At 45.9% G+C, this 17,455-nt stretch overlaps 2 protein-coding genes across 6 annotated transcripts in view; one reads left to right on the top strand and one right to left on the bottom strand.

The window, feature by feature from the left end:
- szt2 (SZT2 subunit of KICSTOR complex) overlaps nucleotides 1–13,212 on the bottom strand; it is a 78,742-nt gene extending 65,530 nt beyond the window's left edge. For all 4 annotated transcript variants that reach the window (XM_040184812.2, XM_040184816.2, XM_040184813.2 and 1 more), the window contains exons 1-11: nucleotides 13,009–13,212; nucleotides 12,077–12,202; nucleotides 11,735–11,908; nucleotides 7,631–7,801; nucleotides 6,777–6,899; nucleotides 5,709–5,871; nucleotides 4,822–4,928; nucleotides 4,429–4,639; nucleotides 990–1,160; nucleotides 677–908; nucleotides 457–586 (exon numbers count right to left, since the gene is read on the bottom strand). In XM_040184812.2, coding sequence (XP_040040746.2) covers nucleotides 457–586; nucleotides 677–908; nucleotides 990–1,160; nucleotides 4,429–4,639; nucleotides 4,822–4,928; nucleotides 5,709–5,871; nucleotides 6,777–6,899; nucleotides 7,631–7,801; nucleotides 11,735–11,908; nucleotides 12,077–12,202; nucleotides 13,009–13,032 — 1,632 coding nt within the window. In that variant the 5' untranslated portion in view covers nucleotides 13,033–13,212. The remainder of the gene's footprint in view (nucleotides 1–456; nucleotides 587–676; nucleotides 909–989; nucleotides 1,161–4,428; nucleotides 4,640–4,821; nucleotides 4,929–5,708; nucleotides 5,872–6,776; nucleotides 6,900–7,630; nucleotides 7,802–11,734; nucleotides 11,909–12,076; nucleotides 12,203–13,008) is intronic.
- On the top strand, nucleotides 1,866–17,381 carry ddx10 (DEAD (Asp-Glu-Ala-Asp) box polypeptide 10). 2 transcript variants are annotated; one of them, XM_040184820.2, is made up of 3 exons: nucleotides 1,866–2,070; nucleotides 13,928–15,436; nucleotides 16,057–17,381. In XM_040184820.2, the coding sequence occupies exons 2-3, from the start codon at nucleotides 14,096–14,098 to the stop codon at nucleotides 17,203–17,205; spliced, it is 2,490 nt and encodes an 829-aa protein (XP_040040754.2). In that variant the 5' UTR covers nucleotides 1,866–2,070; nucleotides 13,928–14,095; the 3' UTR covers nucleotides 17,206–17,381. The 2 variants fall into 2 exon arrangements, with proteins under 2 accessions (XP_040040754.2, XP_040040752.2); XM_040184818.2 differs by lacking the exon at nucleotides 1,866–2,070 and adding an exon at nucleotides 13,550–13,665.
- The last annotated feature ends 74 nt before the right edge of the window (nucleotides 17,382–17,455 follow it).

The raw sequence follows: 17,455 nt of genomic DNA, 5'->3' as shown, positions 1-17,455 counted from the left end.
TATATTGTATTACTTTGGACGGTGTAAACCCACTCGCAGAAGACAGCTTGGTGAGTTTATATTTTAAAAAGTTTTGACGACGCCTTAAAGGCATTTGGTGTGTAGATGGGAGGTGAGCCAAATGAGGGTTGTATTTATTCAATCACACAATACAGTTGCGGTTGTTACAGACACACCAGGCAGATCTACACTCGCATTTATTATATATGCTTCCACATGTCACAGAGCACCACACTGTGGAAGACAAAGAAAAAATAAGAGACAATCAGAGCTGGAGCCGCTACCTTTCGCTCAAAAGGCAACGTCTGATATGAGTTGAGGTTAGCATTTTTCTTTCCTTTAAAAATAAATAAATAACAAAAAGCAAGCAAAAGATTTAAGGAGGAGTTCTTTTAGACCCGTCAGTCGAGGTGCTCTCTACATACTGGGAATGATTAGAAAAGGTATGCACAGTACCGGAGTGGTGGAGCCAGGGGGGATATAGAACAGGGGAACTCCGTTTTTGGTGCTCTCCGGAATCATGTAGTTCTCAGGTATTGAATTAAACGATTGGAGGTGCACCAACATCTGATCAGTCTGGTTGATGCTGGCAGAACACACAGTCACACATTATTTAGTTAATGTTATTTTATGTTTGACATGGTGATGGAGCTGCGCATGTTTTCTGTCAGTGTACCTCTGCAGTGTATTCCAGAAGCGCCGGATGACAGATGTGCGGTACGGGCTGGTGATGGGTTTCCTCTGGGTGCAGCTGATGTCATGCAGGATGTCATAGCTCCCCTCCATCGTCACCTCCACCCTGGTGGTTCTCTTGGCGGGGTCCAGCGGCCAGGAGGCGGCAGCAAGGTACTCAATGTGCATGTTGTGTTTCCATAACAGCACCAGCTTTACTTCCAGCTGAGTCCCACCTACAGAAACCAGGAGTGTGCTCTTATGGTACTCTGTTTCAGTGAGCTGCCTACTCACGGACTGGGGAATGAGACATTTACCTTTAGTGAGGGTGATCTCTCTGATGGTGTAGCCCTCTCTCAGTCGGACAGACACCACGCTGATTAAATGAGCATGGACCTCCTTCTCTGTGTGCTTCTTCCTCCTCATGACCAGGGCTGGGTTACCGCTGGCTGACACCAGGTGCTCATTGAACAGTTTGTGCTGGGAAACTAAAAACAGTGTACTAGCTCTAGTCCTATTTACTGTCATCATCATAGGCATCATCAACATTATCAGTGACAATATATTGCATTTTATCTAGAAAATAAAATAAACATTAGCATATGAATTCTTGCTAACAATAAAGACTATAGTAATTACTCCGACCGTAGTAAATATATACCAGTCAATAAATGCGGTCTGTGTTGTTAGTCTTTAATCGTTTTAACTATTTCAAAGTGTGTTTTCAGTTCATAAACGTTCATTTGAACGGGTTGGTTGCCTAAAAATGACTTGTTAAGCATGCAGCTGCACTTAGCTCATCCATATAATGTCGCCCCAAAAACAAAAGATGGAGATAGAAAACCATTATGATGGAGATGGCCATGCAACCAGATGGAGACAGACTAATTCTAATTCAAGGGATGGAGATAGTGAAATAATAAGATGGCATTAGGATGAAACTCAAGAATTCAAAACTGAATGTTATGGTGACACTAGACACCAAAGTCAGTGTATGCTGTGAAATGCTGAAGTGAGTCAAGTGAGATCTTTACATTATTGTGTTGTCATAGACAATACAGTAATGTAAGTGCAACTCAACTCTAATGTCCACAACTCTAATGCGCACTGTAGCAGACCACAGTCTGCAGACTTTTTTCCACCTGGCTAAAATAAAGAAGGCGGGCAAGGAGAAGGTGAGGAGATTGGACACACCTGCAAGTGAAAGAATCAATCAACTGACACAGGCTGCCCTGCCATAGGAGTGAGGAGAGAGGAACAAACCAAGCAGGAGATCGCTGGTTGCTGACCTTGTGGAGTCCTACGAGAGGAATACTAAAAGACCTGCTCGACACTGCCAGCGGAAGAATCGGCCGGAGAGATCTTTTGGACCTCCCTGGACTACAGCTCGCCGGGTCGGTCAGTACTTTAAGTTTTGATGGGATTATATAATTTATGTTTGAATACAGCTGTTTTCCTTGAGTAGATGGGCTTCCTGATTTGGTCTTTGATTTACTTCACATTTTTGCAGCAGGGGTACCCAGCTGGTCGGGTACATTTTTGTGCATTTTACGAACGATAGTATTAAAAAAAATGACAGGGAATAACGTGGGTTATTTGCCTGTCTGGCGCCCAACCTATCCTTCGTTTTAAACACGCACCCCTACGCTACAGAAATGGCGCCCAACGTGGAGCCAGAAACATTAAGTTACTGATTTAAGTTTCAAAGTTAAAGCTGTTATGAAGGATTTTGATTTTTTATGTGTATTCACATTGTTGGGTTTGCATGCTCTGAAATGTTTAAATGTTTGCCTCCTGCTTTTGACTATTATGGGTACTGTTGTGGGTAAATTGGTTTGAGAGTGTCTTTAATGTTTACTCATAGAACTGGTGAAAACCACCCTATGCATACAATCCCACAAACGATATATTCTTTTCATGTGGCACTATGGCTACTCTACCATCCACTTCCAGGTCATCATGGAGTACTGCTCCATGATACTGCTCGCGACTGGTGGGAAATCGCCATATCAAAGATAACAACTTTGAGTGAGTTTGAAACTGTCTTCCTTGCCGCCTTCCTCTCAGAAGATTATTAAAACATTTTTCAGAAAAAAAAAAAATACCAAACGGCCCGGTGGTTGGGGACCACTGATCTAGATGACATTATCGTGTATTCATCTTCTGTAACTCAGCATTTTGAGCATCTACGGACTGTAATGGATCAACTCTCAGTGCATCCAGGGCTGACCTGAAGAGGGGCCTCAAGCAGGCCAAGCACTGCCACAAGCTAAGGATTGAGGAGCACTTCAAGAACAACACCGACCCCCGTCGCATGTGGCAAGGCATCCAGGCCATAACAGACTACAAACCCACCAACACCACCCCCCAAAACAATGATGCCTCCTTCCCTGACAAGCTTAACAGCTTTTATGCACGCTTCGACAGGGACAACGAGGAGGCCGCCATCAAGTCTGTGCTCACTTCAGACCACCAGCCCCTCACACTCTCCTCCACCGACATGTGTGCTGCACTGAGCAGGATTAATGCACGTAAGGCTGCTGGCCCTGATGGCGTCCCCGGACGCGTGCTCAGGACCTGTGCTGGGCAGCTAGCTGAGGTCCTGACTGACATATTCAACCTGTCACTAGCCCAAGCTACTGTCCCCACGTGCTTTAAAGCCACCTCTATCGTGCCAAAGCACTCCACCGCAGTGAGCCTAAATGACTTCCGCCGAGTTGCACTCACTCCAACCATCATGAGGTGCTTCGAGAGGCTGGTCCTGGCTCACCTCAAAACCTGCTTACCACCCACACTGGACCCCTTTCAATCCGCCTACCGCAAGAACAGGAGTACGGAGGATGCCATCTCCACGGCATTACACTCCGTCCTTTCTCACCTGGACAATAACAACCGCTATGTGAGGATACTGTTCGTAGACTTCAGTTCAGCTTTCAACACTGTCATCCCCTCCAAACTAATCACGAAACTCAGTCACCTGGGTATCAACACTTCCCTCTGTAACTGAATACTGGACTTCCTCTCCAACAGACCCCAGTCTGTTAGGGTAGAGAACCACACCTCCTGAACACCGGCGTGCCACAGGGCTGTGTGCTAAGTCCTCTCCTCTACTCCCTCTTCACCTACGACTGCACACCTGTACATGGTTCTAATACCATTGTCAAGTTTGCAGACGACACAACGGTGATTGGCCTCATCAGTGACAACGATAAGTCGGCCTACAGAGAGGAGGTCCAGCACCTGGCGGTATGGTGCTGATAATCAAAAGTTATTTTCATGGGCTTAGTTGGGGGTGACCAGGCTCCAAATCTTGAACACATATTCTTACAGTGCGCCGACAACAACCCAGCCCTCAACACCAAGAAGACCAAAGAGCTAATTGTGGACTTCCGGAAGAAAACTGGCACACACATCCCCATCCATATCAACGGGACGGAGGTTGAGCGTGTCGCCAGCTTCAAGTTCCTGGGTGTCCCCCCTTAAAGGGAATAACGTGGGTTATTTGCCTGTCTGGCGCCCAACCTATCCTTCGTTTTAAACAGGCACCCCTACGCTACAACACTTTACAAAGATTATTTTCTCCCATGTTAAACATGATCATTGGTTGTTAAAAGGTTACATGCACTTCTTATATACAGTTTAAGTTTTGTGGACCAGTGAAGGTATTAAATGGCATGTTGAGCACTTCTACCTATCAACAGGAGCGAAACACCTACACACCATTTCATAACTTCAGAGTGTACATAGCTGTCTCACCACAGAAGATCTCGGAGTTCATGGACACTGAGGTATTAAGGAAGGAGTAGGTTAAGAAGGCCTTGTGGTAGGTGTTCATATCCTGGCTTTTCAGATCCACTTCAGGACAGCTGGGCAAGTATGAGCCAAAGGTGGCTAATGATATGAACTTCATCAGCTCAACATTGGGGATGTAGCCGAAGCTGCAATCGTAGGAGTACGCACCTCCGACCTGGAGAGAGAAACTCAATTCAGAGGAGAGCAATCAGAGGCTTCAGTGCGATGTCTCCTCCATTAAGGATCCAGGAATCCCTTGTTGACGAGGTCGACATGCAACACACTGACAATTCTGTGTGGTATTTTTTACATTTAGTCAGAAAGAAGCTAGTCAATCAGAGATGTAATGGCCTGTACCTGCACAAAGGAGCAAGCAATGGTTCCACTCCTGAGTTGGTTCAGAAGAGTTTCACATACAGCCACATCAGGAACACTCGTCACCCCATCTGTGATTATAATAATACCTGGAACAAATAAAAAAGTTCAAATACAAACACTTACTCAAAATAAAAGTGTAAAAGAAAACTATTCATCCAAAATAATTCCTAATTTAGTGCATAACTCTGGCAAACTTGTCAGGGTAAAGAGAAGGCCTACAGAGGAGGGTTAAGATTCTGTACAACAAGGCCAAATACACGTTGACGAGGGTGGTCCACACTGACGTCAGCACGTCAGTGTGGAGAGGCCTCCAAGTATTAACAAACAAAAAAAGACTTCAGCTCTGCACTCAACACCCCGGGCATACTTGAACCAAAACTCATCCAGCTCAGTGTGCCAGCCTCCACCAGTCAGTGGATCACCAAACTACTGACAGACAGGACACACCGGGGGAGGCTGGGAAACATCCCCTCCAGGTCCTGGACTATCAGCACTGACGCCTTTACTTCAAACAACTGGATAATTCAAGTTTCTCACAACAAAAAACTACATTTCACAAGATTACATGTGAAAACATGTCGTGATTGCATATTTGACTGAATAATGACCCTCTATTAAAACACTGTGATGAGCCGTACGGATCTATTTGCTTGTGTTCTCTTAGGTTTCAGTTAGATTCATGCATATTCTATTATGCTATGGATTATATATTTTATCATTTTTAATGGTGCAGTAGTTGCAGTGAGGGCCTGGTTGTTAGACAGGTTTGGATTTATTCAAAGTGCTTCTAGGAAACAACTTAGCAGGTCAACTATCCCTTTATTAAGAAATTGAATGAGAACATTGGTGGTAAGATAGAAACCTACCTGCGCTGGAGTTTGGAGGCAGCAGCTGAAGAGCCAGGATGCCCTGGCGCACCATGCTGACCAGTCCCATATCAGCAGATACCATGGAAATGCTCTGTCTCCTGTGAGGCTGCTCAAACAGGATGTCGCTTTGGCCACTGGAGCTTTGAACTACCTCCAAAGACTAAAAGGCACAGGAAAAGAAATACAATGATATACATTGTCAGTGGACTGGAACAAATACTAATTAAATGAATAGTCAGGCACTGGTGGCACTTAGATAGAGAAGGGTTGGGGGCAAATATCTATAATTGGGTAAATGTTTACATATCACAACTGCTGTTTTTGATTAGGATGAAGCCCAGGTGGAACATGATTAGAACATGGCTTTAATTATCATTGGACAATCCCATGTCAAGCTAAATGTGGTTTAACCCAGGAAACTCTAGAATTTCAGGTTTCATAACAACGTTTTCTTCAGCTGTTTCTTGAGCTGTGACCATTTTATACAGGCAGCAGGAGTCACCAGCGAGCTAATCAGTGTTTAGTGTAGAAAGGTTTGGCTTGTGGGGTTATGGGGAGGTCCCCTCCTATCACAATGTACAGAACAGTATGTCAGTGGGAATCGCATTACATTACAGGAATTAGACCACACTTAAACGCCTCAGACACACTCCTTTTCCTTAAAGGTACGTTGTTATCTCAACTCTCCATAATCATCAAAATATTAAGGGATAAGACAAACCGCACTCTGTATTTATCTGAATATCAGCAAATCTCGGAAAAACAGCAAAAAAAACAGCAATGTGCTTAATAAGTCAGTCTCCTAATACTACTTATGTTCTCTGCTCCATTGGTTCCTCCTAAAGACGCAAATCTTTAAAAACGCATCCTAACCACTCAATTAAAAAAAAATATATCTTAAATGTTTCTGATTTTATTAAACCAATAAGGAACAAAACGAGAGGATATGGAGCACATTCTCAGTGGCAAATTTATCCACACTTCTCCAGTGAGTAATTGAGGCCGTAGGACGCATCTTTCTGGATGTGAGTCAATAAAATACAATGCTGTGGGTTTAACATTTGCCTGTTCGTGCTGCTGATGTAGGACTTCGGCGATGTTGCTCTCCACTGCTCTGAGCTGCTGGTAGATGTGAAGCCGAAACTCCACCAGGTCTGTTTTATCAAGCTGACAGCCCTGAACCAGAACCTGCAGGGGGAATTGAGGCGGTCAAACAGACTGCAACAACATGTGGGTCAGGAGCACATTGTGCATCATCGATGCTGCTGCCTTTAAATCTGTCACTGGTTCCATTTTAGGTTCAGCATCCCACTTTGGATGAAAGACAATTTACAAGTATCAACAGTTAAAACGATTTGTGGGCTGAGAGGTCAGCCTCAGTAATGACCACAACTTCAAGGTACAACAGGTAGATCAGATACATATCAAAAACACTTAATTCATTCATTACATTTTTGTGCAAAATATTCTAAATATACAAAGAAAGATTAATACAATCTGCAAGCAGGACTAACTAGCATGAATGGAAAGTCCATTCTGCTAAGGTGTAAAGCAAGAGAAGCTCGATAATAAAAGTCTGTACGAGATATTTGAGGTGATATACTTGAGTTGAATCAACCAAGCATGGTTTGTTCAGTGGCCCTGTAAGAATTGGGTTCAATCTAATGTAACACTCTTTGTAGAGTAACTCAACCTCATCCTTTAGGAATGCTGCAGCAATCACAATGTACTCCAGTACCCTGTGACATCGCATTGAGGTATGGTAAAGGAAGTGCAACTTTGTTAATGTACTCAAGTTTTGTAATCTAGTATAGTTTTTTTGGATAACATATTTACATGAGTTTCTATTTTATGCTACTTTATACTTTTCTCACAAAAAAACATTATTTCATTGATGTGGTGCAATACTGATACCATACCTGATGGGAAGTGAGGCCAATGATGGACGAATACGCCAAGATGGTGACAAAGATCTTGGGCTTGAACGGCTGATCAGTTCCAGGCACTTTGAAGGGCTGAGCCAGACCGGCCAGACACCTGGACAGGGCATTGAACACCTCGTCGAAGATCATCTCTCCTGTGCTGTCATCCTGCAGCAAACAAAGCACTCCCTCAAATACACCGCTCACTTGAGGAGCATGTAGCCGCTGGAGGTATGGATGATCATTGATACAAACGGCCGTGCAGATGGAGCATTAACAGAGAACCAAACATTGTCCATTACACCTGGAAATTTCTGTGCCGGAGCTACTTCAGTCAGCCAACATATGTGCTGCTGCTGATGTCTGCATGGGCTGAAACTGGAACTGGACCCCATTCCTCAGTAATCTGACATGTATACGACCAAGTTTGAGAACGGAGGACGTCGTAGGGGTACAGATTGGACAGCCTGCGTGGCAATTTTGGGATTTTCATAAAATTTCATGAAAATGAATTGAATATTATGTTTATGATGTTAGAATTAGGACACTGGAATGTATGACATGTTTAAGATAGGTGTGTGCTAGGTATTGGATGATCAATGGGATATATTATAACCAATATTATGTTTACTCAAAGAAGCTTCAGGCAAAGGCATAATCATTAAAGGTATTGTGCTATTGAGGACGTTGGGTGAGTGAGGGATTCCAGATTAGATCTCAAAGCGCTGCCAGAGAGGGAACGGGGACATGGGTCACCCAAGTTAGTTCTATTTCGTCCTTACTGACCGCCAGAGGCAGTGCTTCACACTGGATTATCTTCTGTCTCACGCTTGTGCAGGTCGAGTCTTTATACCAACAAAGTCCCCTATAACCCCGAATGACCCGTCCTACTCTGGTAGCTACTCTGGTAGCTAAACGAGTAATTCTCTAAAATTGAGACTGATTTCGGCTTTCGCGTGTTGCCTTGCGACCATCGGTCGGAGCTGCTTCGGGGCAGTGGTCTGCCAAAGACCGCATGCAGCATGTCAATGTCCTGGAGCTACGGGCTGTGCACCTAGCGCTCGCACATTTTTTGCCGCACCTCAGGGGGAAACATGTTCTTGTCCGGTCAGACAACACCTCTGCAGTGTTACACATAAATCATCAAGGGGGCACCAGATCTGCGGAGTTACTACGCGTATCCCGCATCCTCCTAACTTGGGCTGCCCCCCGACTGACCAGCCTTCAGGCGATGTACCTCCCTGGGGACCGGAACCAGGTAGAAGACTTCCTGTCCCGTCACAAGCCCCGCCTGGGGGAGTGGCGGCTTCATCCGGACATGGTACAGACCATCTGGGATATCTCCGGCAGGGCAAAAGAAGATCTTTATGCCTCGGAGATGTCAACCCACTGCCCCCATTGGTTTTCCCTGATGGAGAGGACAAATCCTCTGGGTCAGGATGCTCTGGCTCACAGGTGGCCAAAAGGGCTTCTTTACGCCTTTCCAATATTCCTCTGATATTGCCAACCCTTCTCAGAGTTCTTCAATAGGGCCACAGACTCTTGCTGGTGGCCCCTCTGTGGCCAGCCAGGACGTGGTTGGCCTGTGGGCTTTGTCGCAGGACACCCTGGCGCCTCGCCGACAGAAGGGACGTTCTTTCACAGCTAGGAGGTCGGATCTGGCATCCCGATCCCAGCCGCCTTCAACTGTGGGTCTGACCCCTGGAGGGCCCGACCACCCTTAACTGACTGCACAGACCTGTTAAAAGAACCATCCTGCTCATGCTGGACACCCTATGCTCTCCTCGGTTCGAACCGCTCATACAAGCAAAAATGAAAATGCTGTCGACCAAAACAGTTTTTCTCCTCGCCATCGCATCAGCTAAACGTGTGGGGGCGAGCTGCATGCCTTGTCATGTCTAAGGTGGAACTCAGACGGCTCAGGCGTGACCTTGTGGCCTAACACAGCGTTTCTGCCCAAGGTGCTGACACGTTCAAACACTAACTAGCCTATTCAACTTGCACAGTTTGACCCCCCCATCAGGAGAGGAGCGGTCAAGGCTGCTGTGTCCAGTGCAGGCCTGCAGAGCTTCTGCAGAAGCCACCGCGTGCATACGACGGTCGGAGCAGCTTTTGTCTGTTGTCTCTTGTCTGTCATGGTGGGCCTAGGAGGGGCTATGCGCTTTCTAAAGACTGGCGCATGCTTCGGCGTCTGCGTCGTTGCGTCGACACACTCGTTTCCATTCATGGTTCTAAAAGTCTTGCATGTGTTGCAGAGCAATTCACCTCCAGAACAACAGGTGGAGTACCGTGTTGTGTTGAAGATGACCTAGAAAGTTACGTCTTTGTGTGTGAAAGTCGTTGGTTTGTTTATTGGGTCGACGCACGCAAGGAGGTGTGAAAAGGCACGCAAGGGACACGGAAGCATAAACTTGGCTTTAAAAGCTGTGACCACCTGAAGACACAAGGCGCCATTTTAAAAAGAGAGGCAGATCCTTCCAGAAAGCTCGACTGAACTAGTTGGTCATTGGACATTGTGATACAGGTTATTATTATCAGAATGAAATATTGGTGCCTGGTCACTACCTGGACCCAGTAAAATGTCTGTTGGTCGTTCATCAGGATCTTTGTTTAACAGCGTAGCATATAGAACTAAGTAGACTAACATAGACTGTAGTCTATGAGTGCGTCAAACGTAATGTCATTTTATCGCATATTGCAACAGGCCTAGCAGGAGGTCTCCTGTGTTAGCAACAAGAATTGGAGCACCGAGACATTTTACATAACCACCAAAATATGATCAGATAACGCTTTAGTCCAAGCGGATGTTTGGGCTAATTTTGGAGACATTACTCCGCTTAAACCATACTACTGTCCTCAGTGCCACGTGACCTTGTTTGTACACTGGGGGGGATTACCCTGTCCTGAGTCACTGTGAAGTCCAGGGACAGCAGCTTTTTGTCTAAATGGCTCATGCTGTATTCAGTTCTGCATATCATGACTCGGAATCAACAGCAGGCAGGCCTGCGGAGCATCATACCAGTTAACATTCTGTTCTGATAATGCTACTTGACATGATATACTTAACCAATCCAAAGTCTGGCAGTCCTTAGTTAATGTTGATATGTTGGACATACCAGACAACAAGAAAGGTGAATCAGAACCAGCGGAGGAGCAGGTTTTCTAAGGGGACTAGAAACACTACCACTGTTCACCGCCAGAACAACAGGCGGAGTAACGTCTTTTTGTTGAAGACGACCTAGAGAGTCACGTTTATTTATTTGTTTATTTATTTATCATAGACTTTATTGCCCCGTGCATCGCCACTGCTGCTTTTCATCGCGGACACATTTGTCCCGTATTTTCCTCCACAACTTTGTGCACCTCTCGACCAGCAAACCGGCGTTCGCGGCGATCTCCCTCCGTGAATCCAACCCGCTTCTACAACCTCCCAATGACGGCTTGTATAAGCGGTCATATTTACGCATTTCTTCTGACAAAAGTTCTGAAAATCTGATCCGTTCTCTCGTAAACATTCTTCGTTTTAATAATGGCGCTATCTTGCTATGAAAGCGGAAATGTGAGACTCCGTAAAGGATGTAGTTAGCAGACCAATCGCAGCCTTGTGCGCTGCGGGAGGCTTGCGTCGCTTTCGGCTCGACACACGCAAGAGGTGTGAAAAGACACGCAAGGGACACGCAAGGGGGTCTTGCGTCTGCGTCGCTCTGAAAATGCAGAAGCATAAACTAGGCTTAAGTGTGACCATATATGGTGTCATGTAGTTTCTTTTTTTTTTTCTGGCCAAAACATTTGTGCTCATACAAACACGTGCTCATGCCCGCACCGGCTAACGGAGAGCGCCTCTGCTCGCAAGACTAGTTGTTTGGTCCCATTCCCAATCCAACGCACACGTTGAAATGCCAGCATGTGTTAGATACTTTTAGAAGCAGCATATTAAAATATACGAACGGATATATTTTGCATCGCAAGGAATTTACAGAGCAAACCACTAAATAAATGCATTCACGTCTTTGTGGTTGGGAGAAGAACCTGCCAACATTTAACCATGTCATTTGATTTTCAACTTGTTAGCTCCCAACCCCTCACCCGTGTTAGTCTTACCACGATCCCTGTGGAGGGGCTGAGGTCCAGCTCGATGATGAAGCGGTACCTCCGGGCAAGGAAGGTGGCTCGGGTGGAAGGCACCAACATATAGGGGTACACGGTCGGGGAGAAATCCGTCTGCCATCCTTTGGGTAAAATGCTCAGCAAGTCCAATTCGTTCTCTGAGTTGAGCTGTAAATGAAACAAGAGTAAAACGTGACATGAGCCACTCATGGCCCAGCTCAATGAAATGGTTCAGGAATTCCTCCAGTGTTTTCCCTAGGTTTAGAACTTCAAACACTATGCTAATGAGCCACCATAAGGACGGGAAGAAGAACTAAGGTGGTACAGTTAACTCACTACTTCAGGCTTTGATGCGGGCCAGATGACTTGGTTAAGTTTACCAAGGAACCACGCCAGACGCACATTCCTAGAGATCCGATACTCCTCCTTCATCAGCAGGTAGATTCGGTCAGCCTCCTCCACCTTTCAACGAGAGGCACACAGTACATGCTCAGTCTGCAACACAACACTACTTTTTGATCTGATCTGAATTGGTTTGGGTTTTTATTGTAGCTAGGTCATACAGCACTTGGTCTACCCTCCTTCTTTCTAGTGAAACAGCTGAAACATTCCGATCGCAGTACAGCTGGGATGTTCTTCAGTCTAATATCTACTTTTGTGACTGGTCTTTCTATTAGAGACGGTAAACGAATACGTTCCATATAAAGTGTTCAACATTTAATGTGCAGATTTTTCTAATATGTAGTGCATTTATATGGCTTATTTGTACGCCAAGTTCACAAATGGATCTAGCTATTTGCATAACGTCCAATTTTACGTTAATAATTAGAATGCATGTTTACATTAATACAAAGAAACACTTAACACCTAATGTTATCTGATTTAGCTAATGTGGTGCTGGGTGAAGCCCGTATTTACCTAACGTAAGGCCCCGCGTGGTGTCAGGAGCGTTCTAGCGGTCCACCATGCATGGAAGCGGATGTAAACTTTAACGTCACAAGAGACATAACTTAACTGTTAGCGTGGCTCGTATTGTTGCTAGCATCCTAGCTAACGTACAGCTAACATTAGTCTCGGCTCGTGCGTGGCGTTAGTTGTTTAGAGCTTTGTTTTCTGAAGAATATTCTTTGTATGCTTCACTTCAAACAGCACTTGGACGAGTTCTGACTGTCAGGACGAACACTTGTGAAAATATGCGCTTATGTTCTTGACCAAATGCAACAATAAATGGTCTCTGTGCTTTTAGCGCAGAATACACATAACGTTACCTCGTTGTCCTGTCTCTCCGCCATGCCGTGTATAGCATAAGGACAGCGGGGATGTTAGCGAGCCTCAGCCAACGAATAATCACGTATTTTTTAGGGAAACAATCCGTCCAAATACTTGTTTATCGTCTGTCAGGTGTTCGCATGGTGTTTGTGGAGAATGGTCATCTTCGCGAGGGTGACAGGCATACATTTTCCGGCCCAATCTTTCAAAATACAACACTGACATGGAAACATGGCTATTTCTAATGATATCGTGTCATTCCCTCCTACATTTTGTAAATTTAGCCTATAGCTGGTACATTTAAGGAATTCATGTAATTACCACTGTAACTGTATTTCTTTGTCTTTTCAGAGCACCTACATGTTTGACTATATCATGTTTTTTATTGGTTGGATGTGACAGGAACTATTTTACAGAGTAGGCTACATGTTGTCATGTCACAAACGTGTTGTTTGTTGTGATCAAATAAATCAATAATCATAAATCAATAATAAATCAAATAAATCGGAGTTCCGAATAAGCTTTTATTCTGAAATGACAGGTTAAACTTCCGTGGATGTTACTTTTAAGCGGCCTGTGACGCGGTGTCGATGCGATACAGGAAGGCAGTCTATCAAAGAAACCGCCGCAAGAGGGAGGTGTGGAGGAGGGAGCACGTAGGAAAGTTTCCCTGTTCTAATGATTTATTTCCATTAGAAGATCCATAAGGAGGAAACTTATGGATCTTCTAAAAAATACCAAAGTGAATCTAATTATACGTGTAATAAATTGTTTAGTTTACTATTTATTGTTATTGGTAACGTTGGGGGTATTTATCATAAACATTTTAAAAGTAAATGAGGTCCTTGAAGATAAGTAAAACATGTATTTTAAAAAACAGGATATATTATGAGGCAGACAAATTGTTTTTTTATTCAGGGTGCTGTAAATGCTGCCTAGCGGGCGAAACTGAGGGCAACCCGCGATGTAATGCGCATGATGATGACGCGTGCTACATGCGACGAAAGCCGTTTTTCTCCACGCTGTTTAGCAGAGCTTACAGACTGTGGATTGTTACGTCTTTTCTTGCTCGGAGTATCCTAAAACATGGAGAAGAAAGGCGGAACGAAACCTAAAACCGGTAAAAAGATGATTGACGGCACTGACCCCGTCCGAAACTTCGAGAAATGGAAGAAAAAATACAACAAGACGAGAATGGATGTGAAGCGAGACCGATCGGCGCGGAAGAAGCCCCAGTGGCAGGTCGAACGGGAGTACATCGACAAGCTCGTCAGCAGGTACGGCGAGATAAACGCCAAGGAGGTGGTGAGGTTCTCCGACTTCCCCATCTCAAAGAAGACCTTGCAAGGTTTGCAGGGGGTTCAGTGTCGACAGCCCACGGAGATCCAGAGGCAGACTATCGGCTCCGCTTTGCAGGGTAAAGATGTCCTCGGCGCGGCCAAGACCGGCTCCGGGAAGACTCTGGCCTTCCTCATACCGGTGCTGGAGTGTCTTTACCGACATCAGTGGACTTCCATGGACGGCCTCGGTGCTCTCATCATATCTCCCACCAGAGAGCTTGCCTATCAGACCTTCGAAGTGCTCCGCAAGGTGGGAAAGAACCACGAGTTCTCTGCGGGGCTCATCATCGGCGGCAAGGACCTCAAGAGCGAGTCGGAGCAGATCCACCGCACCAACATCGTCATCTGCACCCCAGGGCGGCTGCTCCAGCACATGGACCAGACGGCCACCTTCCACGCGTCCGACCTGCACATGCTAGTCTTGGACGAGGCGGACCGCATCCTAGACATGGGCTTCATGGACACAGTCAACGCCATCGTGGAGAACCTCCCCGCGTCCCGACAGACGCTCCTGTTCTCCGCCACGCAGACCAAGTCGGTCAAAGACTTGGCTCGGCTGAGCCTCAAGGACCCGGAGTACGTGTGGGTCCACGAGAAGGCAAAGTTCAGCACGCCGGCTACCCTGGAGCAGAGCTACGTGGTGTGCCAACTCCACCAGAAGGTCAACATGCTCTACTCCTTCATCAAGAGCCACCCCAAGAAGAAGATCATAGTCTTCTTTGCCTGCTGCAAAGAGGTGCAGTACCTGTTCCGGGTCTTCTGCCGCCTCAGGCCCGGTGTTTCCATCCTGGCGTTGCACGGCAAGCAGCAGCAGACTAAGAGAGTGGAGGTCTACAAGGACTTCCTGCGGAAGCATAACGCCGTGCTCCTCGCCACCGACATCGCCGCCAGGGGCCTGGATTTCCCCGCCGTCAACTGGGTGCTGCAGTTCGACTGTCCGGAGGATGCGGACACCTACATCCACCGGGTGGGCCGCACCGCCCGGTACAAGGAGGGCGGGGAGGCGCTGCTGCTGCTGCTTCCGTCGGAGGAGGAGGGCATGGTCAGCCAGCTGCAAGAGAAGAAGGTCCCCATCAATAAGATTCAGGTCAGACGCCATAACAGCTCACTCAGATGGGAGGGAAACGGTACATTAGGGATCATTTTAAAGTTGCAAGTATTCCAAACGGTTTTCTGTGAGCCCTGTCAGCTGACCGGAAGTGTAGGTCATCATGAATTAGTTGGTGCATCAAGATTTAGTAATGCCTTTTTGTAGCCACTTATGGAACCAATTAGTCTACATATTCAAAAAAGTTATAAACCACATTCATAAAAAGGCTATATTTCGTTTTATTCTAGAGCTGTTAAAGGCTTTCTATTTGTTGAAAATTTTATGTTGATGTCAATTTTATTTTCCCTTTAGACTTTTTAATCTGTAAGATTAATATTTTATACACGCATGTCCTAAAATTATGTCAGCACAACTTGGGTGAGAGTTATTTTTATAATAAAACTTCAACTGGTGAAAAGTAGTCCTTCATCCTGCATGTAATCTTGAATTAAAGTTCCCCAGTGAGTTAAGGGAAGGGGGGGGGGTCTGCTCATTAAAATTTGACAAGTTGTCCAAAGTTCAACAGGATACCTTTTTTTAATGTCATGGAAACATACATTTGAGTACTGCATCTAAATTCTAATATCATATTCTTTGGTTCTCTGGTTTGGTTCTAGGTGAACCCAGACAAGCTGCAGAATGTCCAGCTGAAGCTGGAGGCCTTCCTGGCTCAAGAGAAAGAGCAGAAGGAGAGGGCTCAGAGGTGCTTCGTCTCCTACCTCCGCTCAGTCTACCTGATGAAGAACAAGGAGGTGTTTGATGTCTTCAAGCTCCAGATTCAAGAGTATGCCAATTCTCTGGGCCTCGCCGTAGCTCCGAGGGTGCGGTTCTTGATCAAGGCTCAGGCACAGAGAGACGAGAAAGAAGATCGGAAGGAGGTGAAGGAGCTATCTGACGGAGAGGAGGAGCTGAGGAGCTTCAAGGCCCAGCTGAGAGGAGGCGTTCCTCAAGAGGAACGCCAGAGCTCGGAGTCTCAAGATTCAGGTGAAAATGAGGAAAGTGTTAAAGGAGAGGTACTGCATCTCGGCTCAGACGACGAAAGTGAAGATGACCTGAAGGACTTGGACCTGCTGACCGTCAAAAGAAAGGATGTCTTCAACCCAGAGGGGGATGCGGAGATTCCGGCAGACCTTGAGACTGTTTCTCTAAAGAAAACTATGAAAAATACAAAGTTCACAGAAGCCAAAAAGGCCCTCAAGAGAAAGTTCCAAGTCAACACCAAAGTGGCGTTCAGCGAGGAGGGTCAGGCCGTGCAGATGTGGCCTCCAGTCCAACGGGCAACCACCCAAGAAGGAGAGGAGGAGGAGGAGGGCGTTTCTGGTATCAACATGGAGAAGGCCAGGGAGAGGCTAAAACTTGAGGACCAGCAGTTTGACAAACAGGAGTACAGACGCAAGGTGAAAGCAAAACACACGGAGCAGAGGCTGAAGGCCAAGGCGGCCCGGAGGGACGCCAACAAGCAGCACGGACGCAACTCTGAGGAGGAAGAGGACGAGATTGTGGCGTATCTCGCACACCACAGCGAAGACGAGTTTGACCCCAGCACCCTGCCAGACCCAGACAAGATGTACTCTGACGAGGAGGAGGAGATGGTGACAGCCAAGCAGCACAGCAGCGAGGAGGAAGAGGAGGAGCTAAAAGTGGGGAAAGGGAAGAAAGCAAAGAAAGCTAAACGGCAGACGGTGGAGCATGAAGTGTTGGACACTGGCCTTTCTCTGGCTGAGGACGAGCAGTTGGTCCTGCATCTGCTGGGAGGACACAGGTAGAGGAGACAGAATTTCAAAACACTATGAAAGTTGTAACAACGTGAAAGTCTTTGAATCTGAATTTAGTGTTGGAGGGCTCCCACAATGCAACCTGTACCATCTTTCATTAAAGCCCCTTGGAAATCTGTGTTCAAATCATTCTGGTCTATGAAATAAATAAAGAGTTTTTAATTGTTGCTTATTTAATTAATTACAAATTCTTTGAAGGAGCAATTTACTGTATTCAGGGCATTTACTTATGTAACAATGT

The sequence above is a fragment of the Gasterosteus aculeatus genome, chromosome 8, assembly GCF_964276395.1.
Source record: "Gasterosteus aculeatus chromosome 8, fGasAcu3.hap1.1, whole genome shotgun sequence".
Taxonomy (NCBI): domain Eukaryota; kingdom Metazoa; phylum Chordata; class Actinopteri; order Perciformes; family Gasterosteidae; genus Gasterosteus; species Gasterosteus aculeatus.
The sequence above is the reverse complement of the archived record's forward strand: the minus strand, read 5'-3'. Positions and strand labels throughout refer to the sequence as shown.

Excerpts from the sequence above, each read along its gene's own strand:
- ddx10 (XM_040184820.2), top strand. The coding sequence starts at position 14,096 with ATGGAGAAGAAAGGCGGAACGAAACCTAAAACCGGTAAAAAGATGATT. Across the intron at positions 15,437-16,056 it reads TCCCCATCAATAAGATTCAG|GTGAACCCAGACAAGCTGCA; the intron begins GTCAGACGCCAT and ends GTTTGGTTCTAG.